The 24161-nt window shown below is 44.5% G+C and overlaps 1 protein-coding gene across 1 annotated transcript in view; it reads left to right on the top strand.

Moving 5' to 3' along the window:
- Positions 1–19139: 19139 nt before the first annotated feature.
- The window catches only part of EMB (embigin), a 30289-nt gene continuing 25267 nt past the window's right edge, over positions 19140–24161 (top strand). The window contains exon 1 of the mRNA XM_044446803.1: positions 19140–19234. Coding sequence (XP_044302738.1) covers positions 19150–19234 — 85 coding nt within the window. The 5' untranslated portion in view covers positions 19140–19149. The remainder of the gene's footprint in view (positions 19235–24161) is intronic.

The raw sequence follows: 24161 nt of genomic DNA, 5'->3' as shown, positions 1-24161 counted from the left end.
AGAGATGGCAAGATTACACAGAGGAACTATAGAAGAAAGAGCTTAACGTCCCTGATAAGCACAATGGGGTGGTCACTGACCTCAAGCCAGACATCCTGGAATGTGAAGTCAAATGGGCCTTAGGAAGTCTGAGCAACAACAAAGCTAGTGGAGGTGACCGTATTCCAGCTGAGCTATTAAAATCCTAAAAGACGATGCAGTAAAAGTGCTACACTCAATATGCCAGCAAATTTGGAAAACTCAGCAGTGGCCACAGGACTGGAAAAGGTCAGTTTACATTCCCATCCCAAAGAAGGACAATGCCAAAGAATGTTCAAATTACCGCACCATTGCACTCATTTCACATGCTAGCAAAGTTATGCTCAAAATCCTACAAGCTAGGCTCCAGCAGTACGTGGACTGAGAACTACCAGAAGTACAGGCAGGATTTCAAAGAGGCAGAGGAACTAGAGATCAAATTGCCAAGATACACTGGATCATGGAGAAAGCTAGGGAGTTCCAGAAAAACATCTACTTCTGCTTCATTGTCTATGCTAAAGCCTTGGATTGTGTGGATCACAACAAATTGTGGCAAGTTCTTAAAGAGATGGGAGTACCTGACCATCTTATTTGTCTTTTGAGAAACCTATATGTGGGTCAAGAAGCAACAGGGAGAACTGGACAAGGAACCACTGATTGGTTCAAAATTGAGAAAGGAGTTCGGCAAGGCTGTATACTGTCACCCTGCCTATTTAACTTATATGCAGGGCACATCATGAGAAAGGCGGGCCTAGATGAATCACCAGTTGGAATTAAGATTGCCAGCAGAAATATCAACAACCTCAGATATGCAGATGATACCACTCTCATGGCGGAAAGCGAAGAGGAACTAAAGAGCCTCTTGATGCGGGTGAAGGAGGAGAGCACAAAAGTTGGCTTGAAACTCAACATTAAGAAAACTAAGATTATGGCATCTGGTCCTCTCACTTCCTGGCAAATAGATGGGGAAGAAATGGAGGTAGTGACAGATTTTATTTTCCTGGGCTCCAAGATCACCACAGATGGGGACTGCAGCCCAGAAATTAAAAGACGCTTGCTCCTGGAGAGGAAAGCTATGGCAAAACTAGACAGCATACTAAAAAGCAGAGACATCACCCTCTGCGTATAGTGTGTTTAGTCAAGTGCGTATAGTCAAGGCTATGATTTTCCCAGTTGCAATGTATGGCTGTGAAAGCTGGACCATAAGGAAGGCTGAGCACCGAAGGATTGAGGCCTTTGAATTGTGGTGCTGGAGGAGACTCCTGCGAGTCCCTTGGACAGCAAAGTGATCAAACTGATCAGTGCTAGAGGAGATCAGCCCTGACTGCTCTTTAGAAGGCCAGATCCTGAAGATGAAACTCAAGTATTTTGGCCACCTAATGAGAAGGAAGGACTCCCTGGAGAAGAGCCTAATACTGGGAACAATAGATGGCAAAAGAGGAAGCGGACGGCAGAGGATGAGGTGGCTAGATGGAGTCACTGAAGCAGTTGGTTTGAGCTTAAGTGGACTCCAGGGGATGGTGGAGGACAGGGAGGCCTGGAGGAATGTTGTCCATGGGGTCGTGATGGGCGGACATGACTTCGCAACTAACAACAACAAGAAATGTTCAGAAGAACATCAATACTTCTCAGCATAGCAAGGTAGGCTTTGTGACCAGGAGACTCATGTGCCTCAATCTGCTGTCTAGATGCGAATTGTTGGGCCATTTCCGAGGCCCCTTCTCCCATCCCCATTGTTTCTTCACCTTGAATCCAGAGTTGGGGCAGGACAGAACAAGGTACTTGCACCCCTTCCAGTTCTCTTACTCCTCACCAATTTTACTGCAAAACAGCCCTGATTGCTTCTGCAGCGGTGATTTCATACAACAGGAGCAACCTGAAGAAATGGTCATTTCTGGAAGGAGGCAGGTCAACAGCACTTGTGTAAGGGAGCGCTGCTAACTTGCCTCTGCTGGTGAAGGTCATCAATTTGGATGACTTTCAAGGGGGATTAGACAAACGCATGAAGGATAAAGCTATCAATGGCCACTGGTCCTGATAGCTCTGGGTTAATAGTCCTCCGGTATCAGTCACAGTGTATCTATGTGCAGCAGTTGGTGGGGAACATGGGTGGGAGGGCGCTGTTGCTGTATGTCCCACTTGCTGGCTTTGCATGAGCACCTGGATGGCCACTGTGTGAAGAGAATGGCCCACTAGGGGGAACCTTGGTGTGATCCAACAGGGTAGTTCTTAGGTTCTTAATAAAAGCTTCCCCTGGAAACACCCAAAGAGACACTAACCATGCAATTGCATGTGCAATGAGTTTGCACCAAAGCTCCATGTAGTCCCAAGCCAAAGTACCTGGGGGCCTCCAGGTGACCTGGATGGCCTCGTGCCTCTGGTCCCACCTCCTTCCCCAGCCACCAGTTCTTTGTTGGTTTCTCAGCTTTTCTCCAGTGTTTCCCCATTCCTGAAGGCCAAAACACTTAGTTACAGTAAGAACTTCAATCAAAATTGATTGACATTTTGGTATTCATCCCTTCCCCTTTCCCTTCAGCCCCACTCACCACTGGTATGTGGGCCTCAACAGTATCTCCAGAAGGAAATTCAGTCCTTGGATTTACACCTGTTGCGAGTATGGATGTCAGAAGGCGCATTAAATGGTTGCTGTTCTGTTCCTTCTCCCAGAAGGCACATTAAATGGTTGCTGTTCTGTTCCTTCTCCACATGTTCCCCAATCCATTTTAAAGGGCTAGGTGAAGAGTGAACGCATTATATTTGGAAGAGGAGATGACATCTGAGCAAAGAATGTGAAGAATTTGGAACTAAGCAGAATTCCAGTGGTATGTAAAGCATGATAGGAAATCAAAACATGCTGCCAAAACCACAATCCTGTGCAGCAGGCTATTCATCTTCCCATTTCATAGATGAGTCACTGAGGCTTTTATACATAGGAAATGCGTGCTATTTTTGGAAATGTGCTTGGCAGGCAGAGGATTTCTGCCATGGAGCTAGAAAGAAAAGAAAAAGCTTCACAAAATCATCCATTTAGACCATTGGCAATATTAAAGGAGGGAAAAAACCCTAAACCAAACAAATATAAAAACGTAATTATAACTGGAACTGCTTGTACCATGCCTATTCAAAGCTTTATTTACAATTTCAGCATTGTAATTTTTAGTCAGTTAACTAGTTGCTAAAGGCCAGTCCTGTACATGTGCTAACAAGCCCTGCAGCTTTCAATATTTCCCACACAGCATGCATAGGATTACACGGTTAATCAATTAAGAACCATTTGATCAATGAGATACTTGAATTCTCAGTTATAAAGGAGGCAAAGGTTAACTGCATCCAAACACAAACCCTGGTCCTCAAGAAAGCCAACTTTAAGGAAATCAGAACAATTATAAGAAGGTACCATGGCAACTCACTCTTAAGGGAAAAGGAATCCAAGAAGGGTGGGAGAAAAAGATTCTCCAAGCACAATTATGAATTATTCCTACAAGAAAAAATGTAGAAGACAACCGAGGAAGCTCACATGGCTCCACAAAAAGTTAAGTGATAACTTGAAAGACTAAAAGAACATGTCCAGCAGGTGGAAGCAGGGCCAGGCCACAAAGGAAGACTATAAACAAAGAGCGAGGAATTGCAGGGACAGCGTCAGGAAGGTTAAAGCAGGAAATGAACTGAGACTAGCAAAGGATGCTAAGAACAAGAAAGCCTTTTTCACATAAATCCAAAGCAGAAGACATGTGAAAGAGGAAGGAGTCCAAATACTTAAAGTGGATGGCAAGGAGATAACAGATGATAAGGAAAAGGTGGAAGTGTTCAATTCCTTCCTCACGTCAGTCTTTTCCCACAAGAAAATCTGCAACAAAGAAGAAGTACAAGTTGAAAGTGAGAGATGGCAGCCCAAGATTGACAGACAAATGGTCAAGGAATATCTAGATGGAACAGACACATGCGAATCTCCAGGACCTGATTAACTCTATCCCAGAGTCATAAAAGAGCTAGCAGAAGAACTCTCAGAACCACTGTTTATTATCTTCAACAAATCCTGCAGAATAGAAGTGCCATAAGACTGGAGAAGGGTTAATGTTGGCCCCATCTTCAAAAAAGGTGAACTTAGAAACTACAAACTGGTTAGTCTGGCATCAATCCCTGGTTAGTCTGGCATCAATCCCTGGGGAGATGTTATCCCTCTAGAAGGACCTCAAAGGCTGTCTCAAAGAGGAAAGTCAAGATCTTCCATGTAGGACACAGAATAATCAACTTGAGTTGCAACAGAGTCAGGCTAGATATCATGGCAAGTATCTTCACTGTCAGAGCAATACAGAAGTGGATCCAGCTGCCTAGAGAAGTTGTGGGCTCTCCTACTCTAGAGACATTCAAAAAGAAACTGGACAGCCATCTGAGTGGGATGGTGCAAACCGGTGACCTGCAACAGCAGGAAGTTGAACCCAATAGCCTTCTCAGCCCCTTCCAAGTCTACTATACTAGGATTCTATGAAATGCTGTAAATACCAAAGCCTATTTTAAGGTTTAGATTGAGATTTTAAGTGGGTTTTTATTGTACAGAATGGTGCTTTGCTCCACTCTGTTTTATTGTAAGACCAACCTGAGGCCATTTGGTAGGAGAAGGTATACAAAAGTTTTAAATAAATAAAACAAATAAATACCTAAGCCTATTCTATGCTTCATACAAAGAACTTCTCCATGGTGAGGAAGACTGTGAGCAGGTGACATCTGCCTGCACCTGCTTCCCAGGTACTCACTACTGATTGGAATCTTAAGCCCCCCCCTCCTGCTTTCCCTTTGGTTGGTTTGTTGTCGCTTGGCCAATGCATGCAGCCCGGCAACCCTTACCGATATTTATTATTGTATTGGCATCCTGCCTTTGCCGTTCTTTCAAAGTGTCTTCCACCGTCTCCTTCCTTTCTTTCCCTACCCTCTTAACAACCCTGTGAGGTAGGCCAGGTGGAGAGTATATGACTGGCCCACAGATACCCAGTGCACATCATGGCCCAGTGCAGACTAGAGCATGGCACTCATGAGCCGCAGTCCCACAGTCCAAGCATGGCATCACTTACATTGATATGCCCTGCATGTGCATGCTGCTTGAACAGACCTTGGGTCTTTATTTAATAAAAAGACACATAGTAGGCAAGCTGAAAGCCAGGATGACCTTAAGGAAGACCACGCACAGTTAATTTGCCATGTCTGTACAACTTGAGATGCATCCAGGAGGCAGAGAATGGCCAGAAGCCTGCCGGTTCCCATAACCCAGGGTTGCTTTCTCCGAGCCGGCACAGTGCACACCCTTCTACTGCCGCCATGTGGCGACTTGCAGCATTGCAAGGCATTTTCACCGAAGGCCTTTTCAGGGCAGGACAGTCTATACATGCCCTCTGTTTTAAATGTACAGGGAATCTGTGCCTGTGACAGGCTGCAGGATGGGCACAAATCTGCAGAAAAGCATTCTGCATCCTGGGGAAGCTAGCTTGGAAAACAAGCAAACTTATCTCTGATTTCTGCCAGAGATGCTTCAGCTGCATGGACTGGATAAACTCATTTATTTGCAGAAGTCATCTAAAACCCTCACTGAGCGAAGGAATAGAAATACCTTATATGTTTGCTACCAAGCACTTCATCCTTTTTCTTCACTGTCTTTCATCTTTCCGTGCTAGTTTGTTGTCTAATGCCTTCAGCACCACTAGGGAATTAAAAGAAGACAGTGACACCAATCAAATATTCTCTGGATATTTCTCTCAAACTGATTCCCTGCCTGCTTTCCATGAACTTTTAGTACAATTTTATATAATGTCATTTGAATATACTGACTGCATTCACATGTAAAACTAAACCTTATGTGCCCAGACCAGAAAAGGAGATCTCCTTTTGCTGATCCTTGGCTTGTTGCTTGCATTACAAACCAGGGAGTCCCCTATAAAATAAACTAGAGTATATTAAGCCAAGCTGTTTCATAACTTAAGGTCCTGTGTTGATTTCTTTTGAAATTGACTAGAATTTATTTTAAACTTCAAATGAACATTATCGTATGATGTTTTACTCAAGAAATAATGTTTTGCATGTTGTGCTTCCACTTTCCATTGCAGTCCTGACTTATTTCTGACAGTCGGTGACTTCTTCATAAGAATTAAGTATAGTTAAAAGACCTGTTCCCATTTCTGGCCTAATCCCTTCTCATATTTTATTGGCTACTGCACCACATAAATCCAAACCATCCCTATTTCATGTACCCATGAGAAGTTTTACCGCATCCTGTCTGAGCTGCACGCAGTGTGGATTCATACAAGCTGCAGGCCCTATGGCTCCAGGCTTATCTGCTCTGTCCTGTAAACCCCACTGAGCTCAATGTGGCGCACTTCTAATTAAACATCTGTATAATTGTGCTTTCTCTGCTACTGCTCATCAAGATTAAATTCTCTCTCTCTCTCTCTCTCTCTCTCTGTCTTAATTCCTTAGTTGTTTTCTTCAGAAAACTTCTAAATTACTTAATTTCTTAGATGGTTTCAATATATAAACGGGGTGGAGTGGGGGCTGGTGTGTTATCCTACTTGGTGTTAGCCATCCAGAGAGGTTAGCAATTGGACAGCATACAAATTTTTAAAATAAACAAACAAAACAGGTTTGAAGGAATCTGGAGTTCGGAACACACTTCATTTATATATCAAAAACATCTGTGCTACTTCAATGAACCTATTAGGGTGATCAGGTGTCCTAATTTATAGAGGTCAGTCCTCTGCTTGAAGAAGTCTCTGTTCCATGCTGATTTGAAGATATAGAACCATAGAAAGGGACTGTGCAGTTAGTTGCCTAGCGACAGTTAACACCTGGACAACAGGTGGAGCAGGAGCACAGGTCACCTGGTCAGTCTTTCCCACTACGTATTGTACTGTAGTTATGATTTCTAAATCTGTGCTGATGTATTTATATATGCAGAGGTTATGCCAATTGCTGCCTTCTTTTTGGTGAGGCATTTCATCTTCTTTGTTGATGTTCAGCCCGGCGTCTGGCCCTTCATTCACTTTCAGCTCTTCTTTTTGTCAGGATCTGGGTAGCTTCAGGGCTCCTCCTGCTGGCCAAGTGCCAGAACAACAGCCCTGGATTCCTGGTCGTTGCAGGTAGAATCCAGGTACAGAGGTATCTCGGCTCACGAACGCCTTGGTACGCCTTGGTACAAGAACAAATCGGGTCACGAACAAAAATTTCATTAAAATTTTGACGTGGGTCACGAACTCCGCATTGGGTGGCAACCAAGATCGCAGCCATCTCCCCCACCCCCCCGAGTGGGGAGATGGCCGAGACTGTGCCCATCTCTCCCTCGCCCAGCATGCCATTTGCACCTGTCTCTTCTTCCCCTGGTGCACCCGCAATCATGCCTGTCTCTCCCTCTCACCCCCCAGCACGCTGGGATGACGGGCGCCTGCAGTGATGACAGGCGCAATCTCGGTCATGCTGGCGGGGCGGGGAGATGGCTGCGCTTTTGCTTGGGGTGGAGGGGGGATGGCCGCAATCTTTGTTGCTATCACTTCACATTTTTCTGATTTAAAAAATGGTTACAGAACTTATGGGGAAATTTAACTTGGCTCACGACCAATTTGAGTCATGACCAGAGTTCTGGAACGGATTAAGTTCATGAGCCAAGGTACCACTGTAGTTGCAAGATTCATTACAGACTTCAGTGCACCTGCCAGGGCTTCCAAGAGCTGCACCTGGGAGTCCTGGGGAAAGAGCTATTTAAGATCTGGTCCTTCCCTCCAGAAGCTGTCTCAGCAATATTTGTCTGCAGTGTGCTGAAGCTTGCCTCGGCTCTTCCTGTCTCCTGACCTCTGGCTTGTCTTTGACCGTGCCCTTGTTTCCTAGACTGTACTCCAACTGACTCCTGATTTTTGATCCTGGTCTGTTTGGTAGTGCAACTTGGGTGTGGTTTGGACTTGTTATTAGATTCTGGCTTTATACCACCTTGCCTTGTTTGTTTGGGTCCTGATGCATTATTTGTTATCTGGCTGCCCATACCCTGGTGCTGACACCTTGTCCCCTTACCCTGTTGCCAAAGATGGGAAGAAAAGCCTTCCAGATATGCTCAACATACACAGAATGACCGGTTCTTTTCTTTAGGGTAGTGTCTTCTGGCTGAAAATATTCCTTAGAGCAGAGAGGGGAAGAAGGTAGAATGGAATCTACAGCTAGGATTCTGAGTGATTTGCAGCGGTTTGGTAAGTGTTTGTGATGCTGGCTGATTTAACAATAACAAAGAATATTGCGAGCTCTTTTAAAAATATGTATATTTGTATGGCCAGGTCTTGTTCTAATCACTTATCTCATAGTCTGTGTGTCCCTCTGGTTTGGGGTGAACTCTTAAGAACAGAGGAAAAAGGTGTTGGGGGAGTTTTTCCGAAAAATTAATGGTGCGGTCAGGCTAATTCTGATGTGCAAAAGGGATTCCAAGAGGGAATATGGTGGAGGGAGAAGGATTAATCCTCCTTTCCTGGTGCATGGCAGATCTGATTCAAATTATCTGCATTTGTTTACGCTGGAACAGGGACAGGCAAGCTGTGGCCCTTCGGATGTGCTGACTACAGTTTCCATGAGCTTCTGCTAGCATAGCCAATCAATCAATGTTTGCATTCCAAAACCTTGGGAGGGCCCCAGGTTGCTACCCTGCAATAGAGTAAAAAAGAAAAGTCAAACCCTCAGCCACATGCTGTGAAATTAGTGTAACAGCTAGTTTGGCTCTTAGAATAGCTGATTTGCATTAATCTAGAATAGATTTGTGTTTGAATTAGTAGGGACATTGCTCCATTGCCCCCTGCCCATTATTTTTTACTGGGCTCTGATTAATGGACCTTGGAATTATAATGCAATAGCAAAGTAGACTTTATAAGACTTCAGTCTGCCCCTCTTCTAGAGCAGCAAAAGCAGCTGTTCCAGACTGCTGCAGCCAACTTTCAGGCCCCTCTTAAGAGACAGACCAGAGCCATCCATAAGTGGAACTGCCCTGCCCGGACTAGAGATGTCAAAGAAATCTGCAATGGGTAGAAAGGGTTTGAGTTTCTGTGATTCTGACCTGAGAATTGCTCAGCACACCAGCTTTTGCAGAGTTGCATGGATCCTGCAGCCTTACAGGCCACTGCTTTACTTTTAGGGGGAACCTGTGAACATGTGCACTTGTGCTAATGCACACTGGTGCTAATGTGCATGGGTACCAAAGTGCATTAGCACAAGTGCATTGAAGTCATTATATGATCCCCACAAGATGCAACTCCATCTACGAGCAGGCAATATCTTTCAATCCAGATGTGATGGTTTAACAAGACCCCTACATACCTAGTCAAAGAAAGATGGAACAGGTTTTACAAAATCCATATATCCCTGGTGAGGACATTGGCAAAAGTCTGCTTGTGGGTTTCTTGTGGGCAGAGGCTGGTTGGCCTCTGTCTGAACATACTTTGGATGCTTGGCCTGATCCAGCATGGTGCTTCTTATGTTCTTCTTTGTCATTATTTTTTATTTATTTATATCCTGCCTTTTTCCTACAAAGGGCTCAAGGCAGCTTACATCATTCTCCTATTGCATCTTATCCCCACAACAAGAACCCTGTGAGGTAGGTTGGGCTGAGAGTCTGTGACTGGCCCAAAGTCACCCAGTTGGCTCCATGGCTGAGTGGGGATTCGAACCCGGATCGTCTGAGTCCCAGTCCCATGCTCTTAACCACTACGCCACACTGGCCCTCATTACATTTTGGTAATTACTTTTTGGTAATTAATTTGGTAATTTGGTCATTACATTTGATACTCCAAGTCTTTGACCACCTGACCTAAACACTACCTTTTCTTGCTTGCAGAAAGGCTAATACGGGTGTGCTATAATCAGCATTTACTTTGCCAGAGGGTCCTGATGGCCAGAGATACTGTTCCTGAAGGTGTGTACACATGTATTCTTTTCAGAAGCTATTGTTGTGAAGAGGCCAAGTGTCCTTAGGTCATGCACTGGTTAAAACCGCTGGGTTCCCCCTAACTGAATATTATTTCCACTAATTAAAGAGATGGGGAACTCTTCCACTGCACCCTGAAGTTAAGTGTAAGGCCCCTGATCAGCAGATGAAAGGCTTTTGTTAATTGACCATTGTTTCCTGAACTTGCAAGCTGATGGATGTTTGGATTAGGCTGAAAGACTTCCTGAAGAGAGCAGGATAGTTAATAATCCCTTGCATGCAAATACAGGGATCCAAATTTAATAAGTAATCTGGAAGAGGATGCCTTATTCCATATTTTGCGTGATCTCTTTTTTATGTCATGAGCTATATATGTATAAAGGAGCAGGTAATCTTGGCTTTCTCTACTCTGGATGAATTTATCTGGATAAAACTGATCTAGTTAATTTGTACCATATCATTTCTCTGTGTGTCTGTCTCTGTTTCTGCCTTTTGTAAAGGAAGAAGTCCCTTTGGTTGTGGTTCAAGACAGCCTGAAGGACTCCATACACTGAAATGCCCCTTTGCAACAGGTCCATCACTGATGGTATTCAAGGCACTTGGAATTTTTAAGTGTGCTTCTCTCTGTGCTTCGAGTGACAGAACCAAGTGCTTAGAGTGACCACCACCAAGTGACCTCCATTATAGATGGGAAGGCCCTGTGTGGATAGATATTGGGGCTCAGACATGACCATGAAGCCTATTGGGCCGACTGCCAGCCTGGCCTACTTCACAGGATTGTTGTGAAGATTTTAAAAAAGGACAAGGAGACAATGTGTTTACCATCTTATGTTCCTCAGAGGGAAGGTGGAATACACATGTAACAAAGATAAATACTTGAAAAGCGTTCTGCGAGCCAATATTGTCTATAGCCCTTTCCAGAGCCATGTTCCTCATTCTGCCCATGATCACATCACTGTGCCAGGCTCCATCTTCCACAACAAGCAGTGGTACATGTGGAAGCACATCATGTGATGCCCAACCCTGATTGTCCACAAGGAAAGTGATAAAACTGGTGAGAGGGACAACATATAAAGGACTTGGTTCATTTTCTGTGATGGGAACTGAGGGGAAGGGGGGAAACCCAAGAACAGGATCCAGTTTTTTACGTTCTTCCTTTAGCTATCCCAACCATTTTGCTTAGATCACAGCTTTCACAATTCCTCAGGTCCCACTTATTTCAGTGAGAGAAATATAAGCACCTGCTTAATTAGTTCTCCCATTGAGATAATGGACAGGAAAGATGCTTCCTTTCCCCAAGGTCATGCCCTGAAGCTGGTTCTACAGCCTTAGATGAGTTTCAAATCAGTCTGAATCAGCCTGACTGAGGAGAGCCTGCTCAGTCATTTTTCTGCCCCCTTTCGGCTTTCTTTCCACAGGTGCCATCTCAATTAAAACAATGCAGCTTCCATAGTCTCTCTCTCGTGCTATCCCTGTGTGGGGAGCTCCACGTATCAAAAGTGTAGAAAGGCGCACAAGGTTTCCATCTGCTTTGGATCCCTGACAGATTATGAAATATTTCATTAAAATGGTTCTAAAACACAGTATGGAGATCATTTTAGAAGGGTAAAGTAACTCACTGGGCCATATTTTAGGGGGGGTTTAAAGAAGCATCAGCCTAGCATCCATCTTGCAGGAAAAACTTGTTCCTCATTCTGGAGCAAGGCTGGCCTTCCTTGACTCAACGACTAGTCTGTCCTTTGGCCACTAGGTGGCGCACACGCAAAACACTCCAAACGCACCTTTAGTTTTTGACGTGGTTAGTCACAATGACGCGATTTTTAAAAAGGCATCCTTTCTCCCCTTTTCTTTTAAACCCTTGGATGCTATCCAGGATTTACCATATCCTAAAGAACCCTAGAAGTTAAACTACTGCTTTCCAGAATAAAGTATAAGGACCAAGAGGAACACTGCTTATCGAGCATCATGTGTATTAATTTTCCTAACTTTTGGTTACATGCATGCAACACTGGTTTGGATGAGGGTGATGGCATTTCAGTACTCTACAATATATTTATTAACGATTTAGATGAGGAAGGACAAGGAACGAAAACCAAATTTGCAGATGATACAAAACTGGGTGATAATACAATAGCAAACACCCAGGAAAGCAGAATGAAAATTTAGGGCAATCCTGATAAATTTGAACACTGGCCTGAAAGCATCAGAGTGAGACTGAATAGAGACAAATTCCAAATCCTCAACCTAGGAAAAAGAAACCAAAGACGTTGATACAAGATATGGAATACGTGGCTCAACAGAATTGAAAAGGAAAAAGACCTTTTAGTTAATGTGGACACTAAATATGAGCCAACAATGTGATGCAGTTGCAAAAAGGGCAAATTGTACTCTGGGATGCATCAACAGAAACACAGTAGTCCCCCCAAATTTGCGGGGGTTGCGTTCCTGGAGCACCAGTGAATTGTGAAAAACCGCAGATTTTGAATGTGGTAAAGGTTCATTGCCAGAAGCCTTAGAACAGGGGTCCTCACACTTTTTGAACAGGGAGTTAGTTGAAAGGTGCCGGTGATGGGCGTGGGCTGCCAAGGTGGTGTGGGTGGGGGACGCGGGCCAGGCGGGGTGGAAGGCGTGCATGCGCAGAGATAGTTTTTTCTGAGCAAGTCCAAACCAATTACCTTGCAAGCAAGGCTTGCTCGCAAGGGGATTGGTTTGGACTTGCTTGGAGAAAATGATCTCCTTGCGAGCAAGCCGCCACATGGAAAATTCCGTGAAAGACTGAGGCCACGAATGCTGAACCATGACTTCACAGGGCTATACTGTATTACTTCCAAATCACAAGAAGTAATAGTTTCCCTTCACTAGACAGACCTGATCTGGAAAATTATGTCCAGTTCTGGGCACCAAGATTTAAGAAAGGTGCAAAAAAATTAGAAAGCATCCTACAAAAATAATCCAGGGTTTGAAAACATTGTCCTATGAAGAGAGCCTGAGAGAAGTGGCTGGTTCACCTTCTCTGGTTCAGCCTTGAGAAGAGAAGGCTGAGTGGGGACATGATATCACTCTGTAAGTACCTCAAAGGCTGTCACAAAGAGGAAGGCCAAGATCTCTTCTTGCAGATGCCAGACTGTAGGACATGGAATAATCAAGTCAAGTTGCGACAACCCAGATTCAGGCTGGACATCAGGAAAAGCTTCCTCACTGTCAGAGCAATATGACAGCGGAACCAGCTGCCCAGAGAGGTGGTGGGCTTTCCCACACTGGAGACATTCAAAAGGAAACTGGACAGCCACCTGAGTGGGATGGTGTAAACTGGTAACCTGCAGGAGCAGGGGGTTGGACCTGATGGCCTTCTTGGCCGCTTCCAACTCTATTATTCTATGAAGGTGGAGAGCAAACTTTCCCACCATCCCTTTCCCCCTTAAAATGCCATTCTCTGGAGAGGTGTTAAAGAAGAAAAATAGAGCAGGTGGAATTATGGAGAGAAACTAGGTGGAGGGAGAAAGGGTTCATTCCCCTCCACCACCCCATGGAGAGCTATGGTTCTAGCCTTGTACAATTGCACAAGAGTAAGGAAAACCATTATAGGTATGCAGTGAGGGATTAGCAGAACTCTCAGTTCGGCCTTAAATTTCATGGAATGGGAGACATTTATATTACAGTCATGATTAAATTTTATTGATCCTGTCTGTCTTCCTTGATTGTTTAGCATATATTTGTTTATAGTGGTTACAAGTTAGCTTCCTTTAAAACTTGTATCAATATTTTAACCCCTTAGGACTGCATAGGAAATCTTCCAGGACATTTTAATGGGCCTTTGAATTTGGACATGAACCATTTTAAATCCCTGATTTAGAGCTTTTTAATTGTTTTCCTTTCCTTAATGACCCTTTCCTTTTAAGGTTACTTTGTTCTTTAGTTGCTGCTCTTCCCTTGTGTATTTGATGTCACCAGAGTTTGACTCTGAGGCATGCCAAAATGAGTGGTTTTATAGATTATGCTTATAAATAAAAGCCACCAAAGTGGTCCTATGCTGCTTTGAAATGCGTATAGCAACTCTTGAGCTAAATTAGTGCTAACCATTTGCTGCATGTGAACCATTTCATTATGCATTAGGGCTTTTAGAGAAATTTTTAATGGATTCCAATGAGTTTGGATGTCCATGACTCTGATCTGTGGACTTGGCAGTGGATCCGTCATTCTGACTGGTGCATATTGAGCTGCAGACCAGTTTTTTACTTGGGAGGAAGCAATTTGCTCCAGCCCACTGGGTGGAATCCAGCGTTGTGCACATGGACTCCCACTCCAGCAACAGGACTTCTCCTTGCTCTTCTGCCTTTTCCCCAGAACTTCCCCCAAATTTGCTCCAGAGGATTCCCAAATATGTAAAGCTGTTTGAAAGAATCAGAGGGGGCTTTAGGGTATATGCAGATCTCTTTCCACCTCTGTTCCTGTTCCACTGGAGGACAGACAGGATTGGGCCCACTAACACCGCTGGCACAAAATTAGTAATTAGCCCTAACTGATAGCAAATTTTAAAGCATGCCTTTGATCTAAAGTAACAAATTTTTATAATCCAATATTCTTCAGACAACTCTCTGAATTGGAGCATTAGGCATAATTGTAACTCTTCTTACTCTTTTGCCCAGAGAGGTAGGTTGTGACTCAAAGTTTCTCTTGTCTTCCTTAAGAGCATCAGTCTTTTTTTAAATCTCCTTCTCTGGGTTCTCAGTTATTCCTTCTGTAAAATATCTAATAGCCTACCAGTGTAACCTCCCCCTTTTTTTCTTTTTTGTGGCAAGGATCATTGTGTTTTTCAGTAGCTTTTCCTGAGAAGTTAAGAATCACAACACCTACAGTTGTGGTGTATCCATGAGAGACACAGATGTGAAGATATTGCCATTAGCATCTCACCTTTTTGTGCATGGAACCAAGGAAATTTGCAAATTCCTTTTCATCCTTTCCATCTTCTCAAAAACCCTGTGAAGTAGGTTTGACTCATAGTCAGTGACCGACTCAGAGTCACCCAGTGGGTTTCATGATTGAGGACCAGAAACTGCACCTTTCAGATGCCAGTCCAGCACTCTAACCACTATACAACACTGCCTCTCTAATTTGGCCCCTCTGATACAGTCTGAGTGATCAGTTCTTGTTCATGAATACTGCAAGTGACAGAGAAAGACAGCTTGCTGAGAGCCAACTTCAAAGATGCACTCTGCAGTGGCATTTTTTAAGGAGATACTTGAACAAGTTGTGTTTCAGGCCAGATCCTGAGAACCAATAGGACGGCAAAGCCAGGGCAGAAATCCTGTTCCTGCTTCCCCAGTAGAAATTTCTATCTTGCCCCCTTAATGCACTTTACAAAAACCTAAAATTACAGTAACACATAAAAACTAAAAGAACATATTGCTCTTGTCAGAGTCAGATCCTAGCAACAAAATGCAGGAAGTGAGACATCAGTTGTCTGTTAGTTTGGTTTCACAAAATACTCTTTGCCTGCTATTTCTGAAAGACATGTTGGCCGCTGTGTATTTATAACACTGCTGTCATCAAGAAAAAACTTGATAGGTGCTTCTGCCTTCCTTCCCCAAGTGGTTAGACGTTCCAGAGACAGCACGACCAAGTCTAGCTTTCTTTGAGCCGACTCAAACGATCTTTGTAATATTTGCTTTATTGGCAAAGATATGGGCAGGGGCAAAATGCAAGGAAACCCTCCTCCAAGAAAGATGATCCCCCATTTTCGAGAGACTTGGAGGCCTGCACTCCATTTTCAGCTATCTCCATCCTGAGACCGTTTGCTCTGCCTCCAGCTATTTCTCGGGGCGAAGCAACATAACGTTAAATCTGCATTTAGCATTCTGTATGCTTTGACCCCTAGTCCCTTTTCAAACTTGGAGGCTTTTCTCTTCCTCCAAGCTCCGATGGTTATCTCATTGAGCTGTTCCAGCAATTAAGGAGACCATCTCCTAAGGATTAGCTCCCACCGAAGAACGTAAACAACACCCGCCCCCTACTGTTAATCTGCTTCTCCAAAGGACTGATTAGCCAAAACAAAGCCCTGCCCATTTAACCTGAATGTTTCCTGCCCAAAATTAGTGTGAGTTGTTAATTTTTAGCTTTGCTGTAACAGAAGGGAGATTATTTTGATCCAGGTTAAGAGGAACACCCAGAGATGAATGCCAGAAACCAAATCTACCCTGTTAAGGACCATTTTGCACAACGGTCCAGCACAGTACCAGACCAAGGTTTGTCACAGATAAACTGAAAGTCACGCTCAGCTCCATCCTCTTCAAACGTTTGTTTGGTCAGATTGTAGCTTGCATGCTTTAGAAAAGAAAATGTAGGAGGAGGCCTAGATTGAGAGTCATTCCGAATAAATCTGAATGAATTGGGTAAGGCAAGAGCTACTTTGTGGGGAGGATTAATAATTCTGCACATGCTCAAGGGACAAGCTTGTTCAGGGCTTAAAAGAGGTGTCAAAATTTAATCCTGGTGAACCCTGGACTCCTTGTGGTTTTGTTCTCCAGAAGAAAATTGATCTTTCTGTCTGTCTTTACTTATGCTAAAGGTTCTTAACAACTAAAATGTTACAACTGTTGTTCTAACAATGGTTTGCAACTTGTCACTGAAATCACCTCTTTACCAGAGGATTTATTGAAATCTAGGAAATTCCTGGTATAGACTTGGGAGCCAGGAAGATCTTGGAAATTACAAGCCCATTAATTTAGTGTTTCTTCTGGTACATATATTTATTTATACAGAAATGTATATCTTGCACTTCTAAGGCAGCTTTACAAACACATTATAATTATATATTAAAAAAATAAAAATAAAAATATATAAAATCAAAATCTACATTTGCTAAAACCCAGCAAAAAAATAACAGAGGTAGGAAGCACAGACAAAGCATAACCTTTAAATAAAACAGGAGAAATGTAGCAAAACAGGAGTCTAACAAAAGGAAAATGTCTACAACAACCACTAAAAGTGAGCAGAAGAACGGGCTACCTTTATTTCCTGGGACCACAGGGTTCCATGGTGCTGATGCAGGAGAAGGATGGGCTAGATGATTCCCAGTGTTATATACTATATATACTCTACACACACACACACACACACTGTATGCACTATAACTTATACACACAACACAAAGAGAATATGAAGTACTGCAAGCAGAGATTTCTGTTAATCAGCAGATCTTTAATGTGATCACATCAAAAGCACTGCATGTGCTGCAGAGCGGAAAAGCAGAAAACAGGTAATATGCAGGTCCATAAGAGTGAGAATGCAGAGAAGGATGTGTGCTGAGACTGGCACCAGGCTGTTGTTTTTAGGAGAGATTGAAGTGGCATTCTCAATTGTTATGCAACAAGGGAGGAGGGCTTTCTCTCGGGCCTCCCCACTGTGGCCCAGCTGGCGCCAAATTCCACATCTTCTAGGTGCCAGGTTAAGATGACCCTCTTTCCCCGCAGCCTTTAAATACTAACTTGGCCACCCAAGGGCTTGAGGGGGTTACCCATTACAGGTGTTTTGCAGAGTCATTCTTTGTTACTGTTTGCTTTGACTATTTGATCTTTTTCTGATTTTTTATTTTCATTTTATTTTTGCATCTTATCGTTTTATGGATTGTTGTAAACTGCTCAGAGAGCTTCAGCTGTGGGGTGGTGTAGAAATGAGATGACGACGACGATGACACACAGACTCCATATTAAGGAAGTGGGAACACGTTGTCATTGAATAGATGATGCCTCACAGCAAGCAGCGCCGTTTTGAACCCGGGATGGTTTTCTTTGGACCTCCGTTTCAGCTCACACCCTGTGCCTCCTATGAATCCTTAGCAAGGTTCACTCTGTAGCACGGCCAGTGTCTTCTTTTACTGAGAAAAGCCCTTTGTTCAAAGGATTGCCAATGGTCTGCCCTCTGTTTGGAAGCCTCCACCCTGCAAACTATCCTGACCAATTCTGTTTTAAAGATAAATAACCATAGGCATGGTTGCCCAGCCATGAGGCAGGCACCCGGAAACTATGTGGCAAGATTTGCTGTAATCTTATGTAAATTGTATTATTTCTCAATTAAGATTTGCATGCAGATGCCATACAAATTATTCCCCTCCGCTTTTTTGGTGATGGGTTTCCAACGTGCTGTATCAGCACTTGCTTCCAACTAATCAAGCATACATAGAACATGGAAATGTGCCTTAAATCAGCTCAGGCTGTTAGCTTAAAGGTCTCAGTATTGTCTACTCCAGTCCTGGCTGACATGGTACAACAGGCTTCATCTCTAGCTGGGGATAATGGGGACAGCAGTCTGACCTGTCCGGACAGCTTCACTCATTCTTTTCTGTAACACCCACTTTGAGCTGTTCACAAAAGCAGAAAATTTTTTTAATGCATGCAATTGAACCTCAATTTAAAACAGCTAAACACTTTATCTTAGGTATTATACCTGATAGAGCAACTTTTATGGTGTGTGTGTGTGTGTGTGTGTGTGTGTGTGTGTGTGTGTGTTGGCAACTGCCTGAAGTCAGGGAAAGGCTTAACTTGGTGCTGAAAAAAGACAGTACTGGTGGAGACCTAATGGGGAGAGAGTTCCACAAATGGTGGGGCTACCACTAAGAAGGCCCTCCTCGGGGATGCGCTCCATCAGGTATTTCCAGGCAGTATCAGGGTTTATGGCTCAAACCGGGCACCTTGCACTGGGTTTAGAAACAATTAAGAACCCGTGCTGTGCGTTCAGACCTTCTGGGCCCTGCTGTCAGTCCGCTTTCGCTTTTTTGCACGAGCTTTTCGCGCACGTTTTCCCAGCCATCCAGCCAGGAGCCTGGCTCAAGGCCGGCGACCAGCCGCCCCCCTCGCCGGGTGCCGAGGAACCGCGTGCGCGGAGCTCCCCGCCCAGCCTCGACTCCTCTCGCGTCCCTTGCGGTCGGCCTCTTGCTTCCGGGAGCTGCAGCCTAAGCAAGCGGGGCCAGCCGAGGAACCTCGCCACCCCACCGACCGCTGCTGCAGCGGCGCACTCGCGCCCTTTGACGTCAGGGGCCGGCTATTAGCCGAGCAGCGCCAGGACGACGGCAGCGTCAGCGCCCGAGCGAGCGAGCGAGCCGGGTGCTGGAGCGCGGGGGGCCGGCAGGGGCGCTGCCGAGGAGCGCCCAGCCCGCTGCGGCGCGATTGCAGGTCGTCCCGGCCAGCGGCAGCCGCAACATGAGCCTCTCCGCGGCGCGCTCCGTCCCGCTCGCTCTGCTCCTGGCCGCCTGGCATGTCTCGCATGTCGCGAGCAGCACCGCAGGTAACGCGTCGAATCGGACCGCTCGCCCCGCTTCCGTCCCCCGTTTCTCGGGCGGCTGGGAAGGCTCCTCAGCCCGGCGAGCACGATCTCCGGGTCTCTTTCCAGGATGCTCAAGTCACCTTGGGAAGGCTGATGGCCACCCGTGCCAGAGACGTCTCCAAAGCCTTTTAAACTAGACTTTCGTGTGCGGGGGGGGGGGGGCGCTTCTGCTTATTTGGCGTCCTGTCCTTTCAGTCTTCCTCCTTTGTAACATTCGCCAGCCCTCCCGCCCCGCTCTCCGCGGCTGAGAAGGGCGAAGGATAGTTTCTAGATTTACGAATGTGAGGATGTTGGGGTCAAATGCACGCGCGCTCTTTCTCCCCTCTTCCTCTCTATATATTACTTATGCTTTGCGGCTTCTCCTCCAAGGGGCTTGAGGCCGCAGGCCGGATTCTCACCCCATCCCCTTGCGTTATCTTCAGGACTGCCTTGTGAGGTAGGTTGGGGTGAAAGACATTGCCGGGTCCAAGGTGACCCAGTGAGCTTCATGGGTGAGTAGGGATTTGAACCTCGGTCTTAACTCAGTTCTCCAGCCGCAAGTGGTTGCTGTCTGAACTACAAGCCCCATCCCATACCAGCAGTCTTCAGATGATGAGAGTCGTAGTCTGACCCACTGGATGTCACCAGGTTGGGGAAAACTGGTGTAAGATTACCCTCTGCAACACACATGCACACACAGAGGTACTCCTTTGTAAGATCTTTGCAAACGCCTTACTTACCTGGACCTAACTAGTTGCATAGAAAAGTAATCCAAGAGGTGGAAGAACAGAGGCAGACAACAGTTGTTGCTTTGGGAAACTGTCCTGATGGCACCATTTCCTGCAGGCTTAACTTGGCAATGTAAGGGTGAGAATCGCTCTTGTGAATAGTCACAATAGTAGTTTTCACACATTAACAGCACAATCCTCACATTTACTGAGAAATAAGCCCTGCTGAGTTGGGGGTGGGAAAATTTCTAGGTCAAGATGTATAGGACTGAAACCTTCAGCTTTAGTGAAATTCTCATGGGGTATAACATTTTTGTTTTGTATTTAATGGCCATTTGACCTCTCCTCTCCAGTTCTCACCCCCGTGCTGCCCAACAGAGGATTGTGCCTGTGATGAGTGAGCTACAGTTCCTGAATGCCAGTTCTCATACAGATGTATTCAATTTACCCCAGAAATCCTCTGCATGCATGTTCAAACAGAAAAAAGTCCTCAGACACCCAGAATTCCACAGCCAGCCATGCTGGGAGTGCAAAGACTTTTTATTCTAGCTGAGTGGGCATAGCATTGCACCTTAAGATACGTGCAGATTCCTTGTGATTTCCCATGAAGCATTTGCTTGGCCCCGGGATCTGTTCTACTCAAAAAGTCTTGAAGGTTTAGATCTCTAGTCCATGGCAGTAGCTGAGGCTTAGGAGGACAGAGAAGCCTGATAAGGGGAATAATGTTCATTCCTTGCACCAGACATTACTGGGGAGCCGCGTAGGAGAGACGTGGGTCAGAGACAGTCCCTTTCGCCAGATGGGAGATGAAGCCTTACTGGAAGAAGCTGAAGGACTTGGTCTGGCGGAAACAGACAACAGGATAATGATATTCCAGTATTTGAAGGGTTGCCTCACAGACTGAGGGCCAGATTTGATTTCTGTTGCATCTGGGTATGGGACACAAGCCAGTGCATGCAAGTCACAAGAAGGGAAGTCAGTGAAATGTTAAGAAGGGAGATGGATGGCTTATTTAAACAAGTCCACAGGCTATTCACATTTCCTTACCAACAGATGGAAAATGTAAGAGCAAACACAAACCTGCTTGCTGATGGAACAAGTGGCTCAAGGGGGAACAAACAGTTTAATTTCATGCATTGCATTTCTGCAGCACAAAATAATCACAGCTCTCTGGGTGGTTAACAACAATTTATGTAGTAAAATACAGCTATACAATAATACAGCATACCATTTTAATGTAAGAATTGAAAAAGGATTTTTAAAAATGAGTAACTCCAGCAAATTCAGGCATCTCTCCTCCAAAGCAGGGCCCCCCAAACTGCAACTTCAGCCTTGCTCATAAAGTCACTGAGAATGGAGCAGGTGGGATGGTTCACCTTTGATAGGATAGCATTTCTCCCCTGAAGCAGGGCTTTGAAGCTGGTGGGTCCTTCTGAGCAGAGGCTGGGTAGCCACTCATCAGAGCTGCTCTAATTGCAGGTGGTGGTTGTTGGGTTTTTGTTTTTGTTTTTGTATCAGCAGGCATTGGGCTAGATGAACTTTGTGGTCCCTTCCAACTCTTTAATGTTTAGTCTCCCGCTGTGCTCTAAGGACATAGTACAGCAAGGTCTTAAGTAGATAACCACCTTGGGAAAGGCCAGAGTTTTGTCCTGGTGCATGGATCTGCAAAATTTCTTAATGAGTCCTTTTAAGAAGCTGTCTCTGAGTGCATCAGCCCAGTGGCTTAGCTTGAATACATGTTCTTTCTTGCATAAAGATGCCTGACTCTGAAACATCTTAAATGTTCACTGCTTCACAAACATTTGTGGATTGGAGGACACAGCAACAGATAAGGCAACTGTAATCTCCATTGCTGGCCTATGCACAAACCTACATTATATTCTGCTATACATTCCTGTACTTTTCTTGTATATCTCTTGCACTTTTGGCCATTTGACACTATAGCATACATGTATACAATATTTATACCCATTTATGAATTTGTATAAATATATTTATGCCAACCAAAGTTAATTGTCCACAAAGCTTCTGGCAGAAAAAGCAGTTAGTAATCTTTCAGGTGCTTTGAGACACCTTTATGGCCTCCTCCGATACACTGCAGTTTAACAGTGCTCATGAAAGAAATTCATTCTACAATCCAAAATATTTCAATATTGTCACCAAACCAATCCAAAACAAATCAAAATCATATATTTATTTATTTGATTTGTATGCTGCACCTTACCCATAAGGCTCTCTGATCAGCTCACAACATACGCACAACTATTTAAGAAATCATAATAAATTTAACAGTTGACGGAAAACAGTTAACAGCTGGACCCAGATGCAGTGCTGAGTTTTTGGCCAACAAGTCTGATTTTAAAAGTACAAATGATAGATAAAATCACTTGCTAGTACTTTTATAACTTATCTGAATCCAGCAGAAGCGTTGTGGTTTGGGACAGTGATTTAACTCTCAGGTCAGCAGGTGAAGGGAACATGTATTGAGAACGAAAGCAGAGCCCTGAAGGCCATTTTCATCCAGTGTTTTGTTCCCCTGGCAGCCAAGCAGTTGCCCACGAAACGCCCACTGGGAGGATGGGAGCCCAGCGAGCCCGTCCTCCTTGTGTTCCCCAGCAACGAGTATTTAGGAGCAATTTTATTTCAGCTCTTTTTGGTTGCTTGTTTTGGAACCATGCCGGTTTTTTATTGTAAAGGAATGCATTTTAAATAAGATCAGTGGGTGAACTAAGACTTGAAGCTTACTGGCTGTATTCTGTCTCTAATGATACATTAATTTCAGCAGCTTTAGAAAAGGCCAAGATAATCTGAAAATCATTCACCTGGCTGTGCAAGAGCCTTTGTGTTAGATTGTGACTTCATAAATTGACAAAGTATTTGGGTTTAAGGCATTGTAATCCCATCATTCCAATTTGATGCCCAAGCGTTAAAAGACAGATCAAGAAAATATAATCCTTTATCTTTTTCTTCTGTGTAACATGTTTAGCTAAGTGACATGAACCTGTTTAAACATAAGCTAAACATCATACACTGTGGCTTGTGGATTTCTATTGGTCACAGGACCTACATTTCTATTATTTTGGTCCCAATCCAGTGTGAAGTCATGGGGACAAATCTTATTTGAAACGAATGGTATCTCTGCAGAGGTTTACAGTGTTAGCTTTTGCTGCAAGCTTTGCTTATACAAATATGAAGCATGAAAAACTGTGGAGGGAAATTCATATTTCAGAGGTTCTTAGAAGTGGTAGTGGTATGCTTCTGGATCTCATACTGTGGGCACCTGCAACTTAGCAAAAAAAGAGACCAAAAGAGAGCAGTTATTTATATAACATGTGCATATACTATTGTATTTGCACAGGTGCAAATGTAAGAATAATTATTCTAAGCAGAAATGTATATATCTCACCCCACTGTGGAAGACAGACCAGGTGATCTACATGCCTTCCTCTTCAGCCTGCTGATCAGGTGTTCACTTTTAATGGCAAAAGTTCTTATGGTTCCTGGTATTTCATCAGGAATTAGATAAGGCAGGCTTTCAAACAGAGGCCTGCCCTCTGAAAATGTGGCCGTCTTGTCAATCAGCAAATGAATTCTTACCTACCATAGCCTAGCCTTTCCCAATTAGGTCCCCCCGCCCCCCCCCCCCCAAAATGTTTTGGAACACTGGCCATGCTTGCCAGGGCTGATTGAAGCGGAAGTCCAAAATATGTTGGGGAAGGGGACCTTAGCCTGCTCAGATGGCACGATCGGTCCTGCCTCCCTATGGAGGAATGTTCATCTGGGCAGGCCTTATGCACACACCCGCATGCTACAAACCCTGTTTGCTTGTTGCATTTTTACCCTTCTCTCCACACAGTTTTATGGTGGCAGACACATTCCCCCTCCCCCACCTTTCCCTTTCCACATCTGGGCCTTAACCTGATGCATCACAATCTGTTGTGGAGCTAGAAAGAGCCTCTGCAATGGAGTGGGAAGACTTCCTACTGCTGCTCTTCCAAAACAGCACCATTTGGGACACAGCGAGACTCCCGTGGTGCCTGATACCACTGAGGAGGCATGTCCTTGCTTGAGGAGGCCAGCCAAGGTGTGGGGGCACAGGGGCAGGCCAGCCCAATGAACTGCAGCCATTGAATCTTAGCATCACCTTTTTTTTTGAAGCTAAGTGTTGTTCCGTGATTATG

This window comes from Varanus komodoensis, unplaced genomic scaffold (genome assembly GCF_004798865.1).
Source record: "Varanus komodoensis strain SLA01 unplaced genomic scaffold, ASM479886v1 scaffold5, whole genome shotgun sequence".
In the NCBI taxonomy this organism is placed as follows: Eukaryota; Metazoa; Chordata; class Lepidosauria; order Squamata; family Varanidae; genus Varanus; species Varanus komodoensis.
The sequence above is the reverse complement of the archived record's forward strand: the minus strand, read 5'-3'. Positions and strand labels throughout refer to the sequence as shown.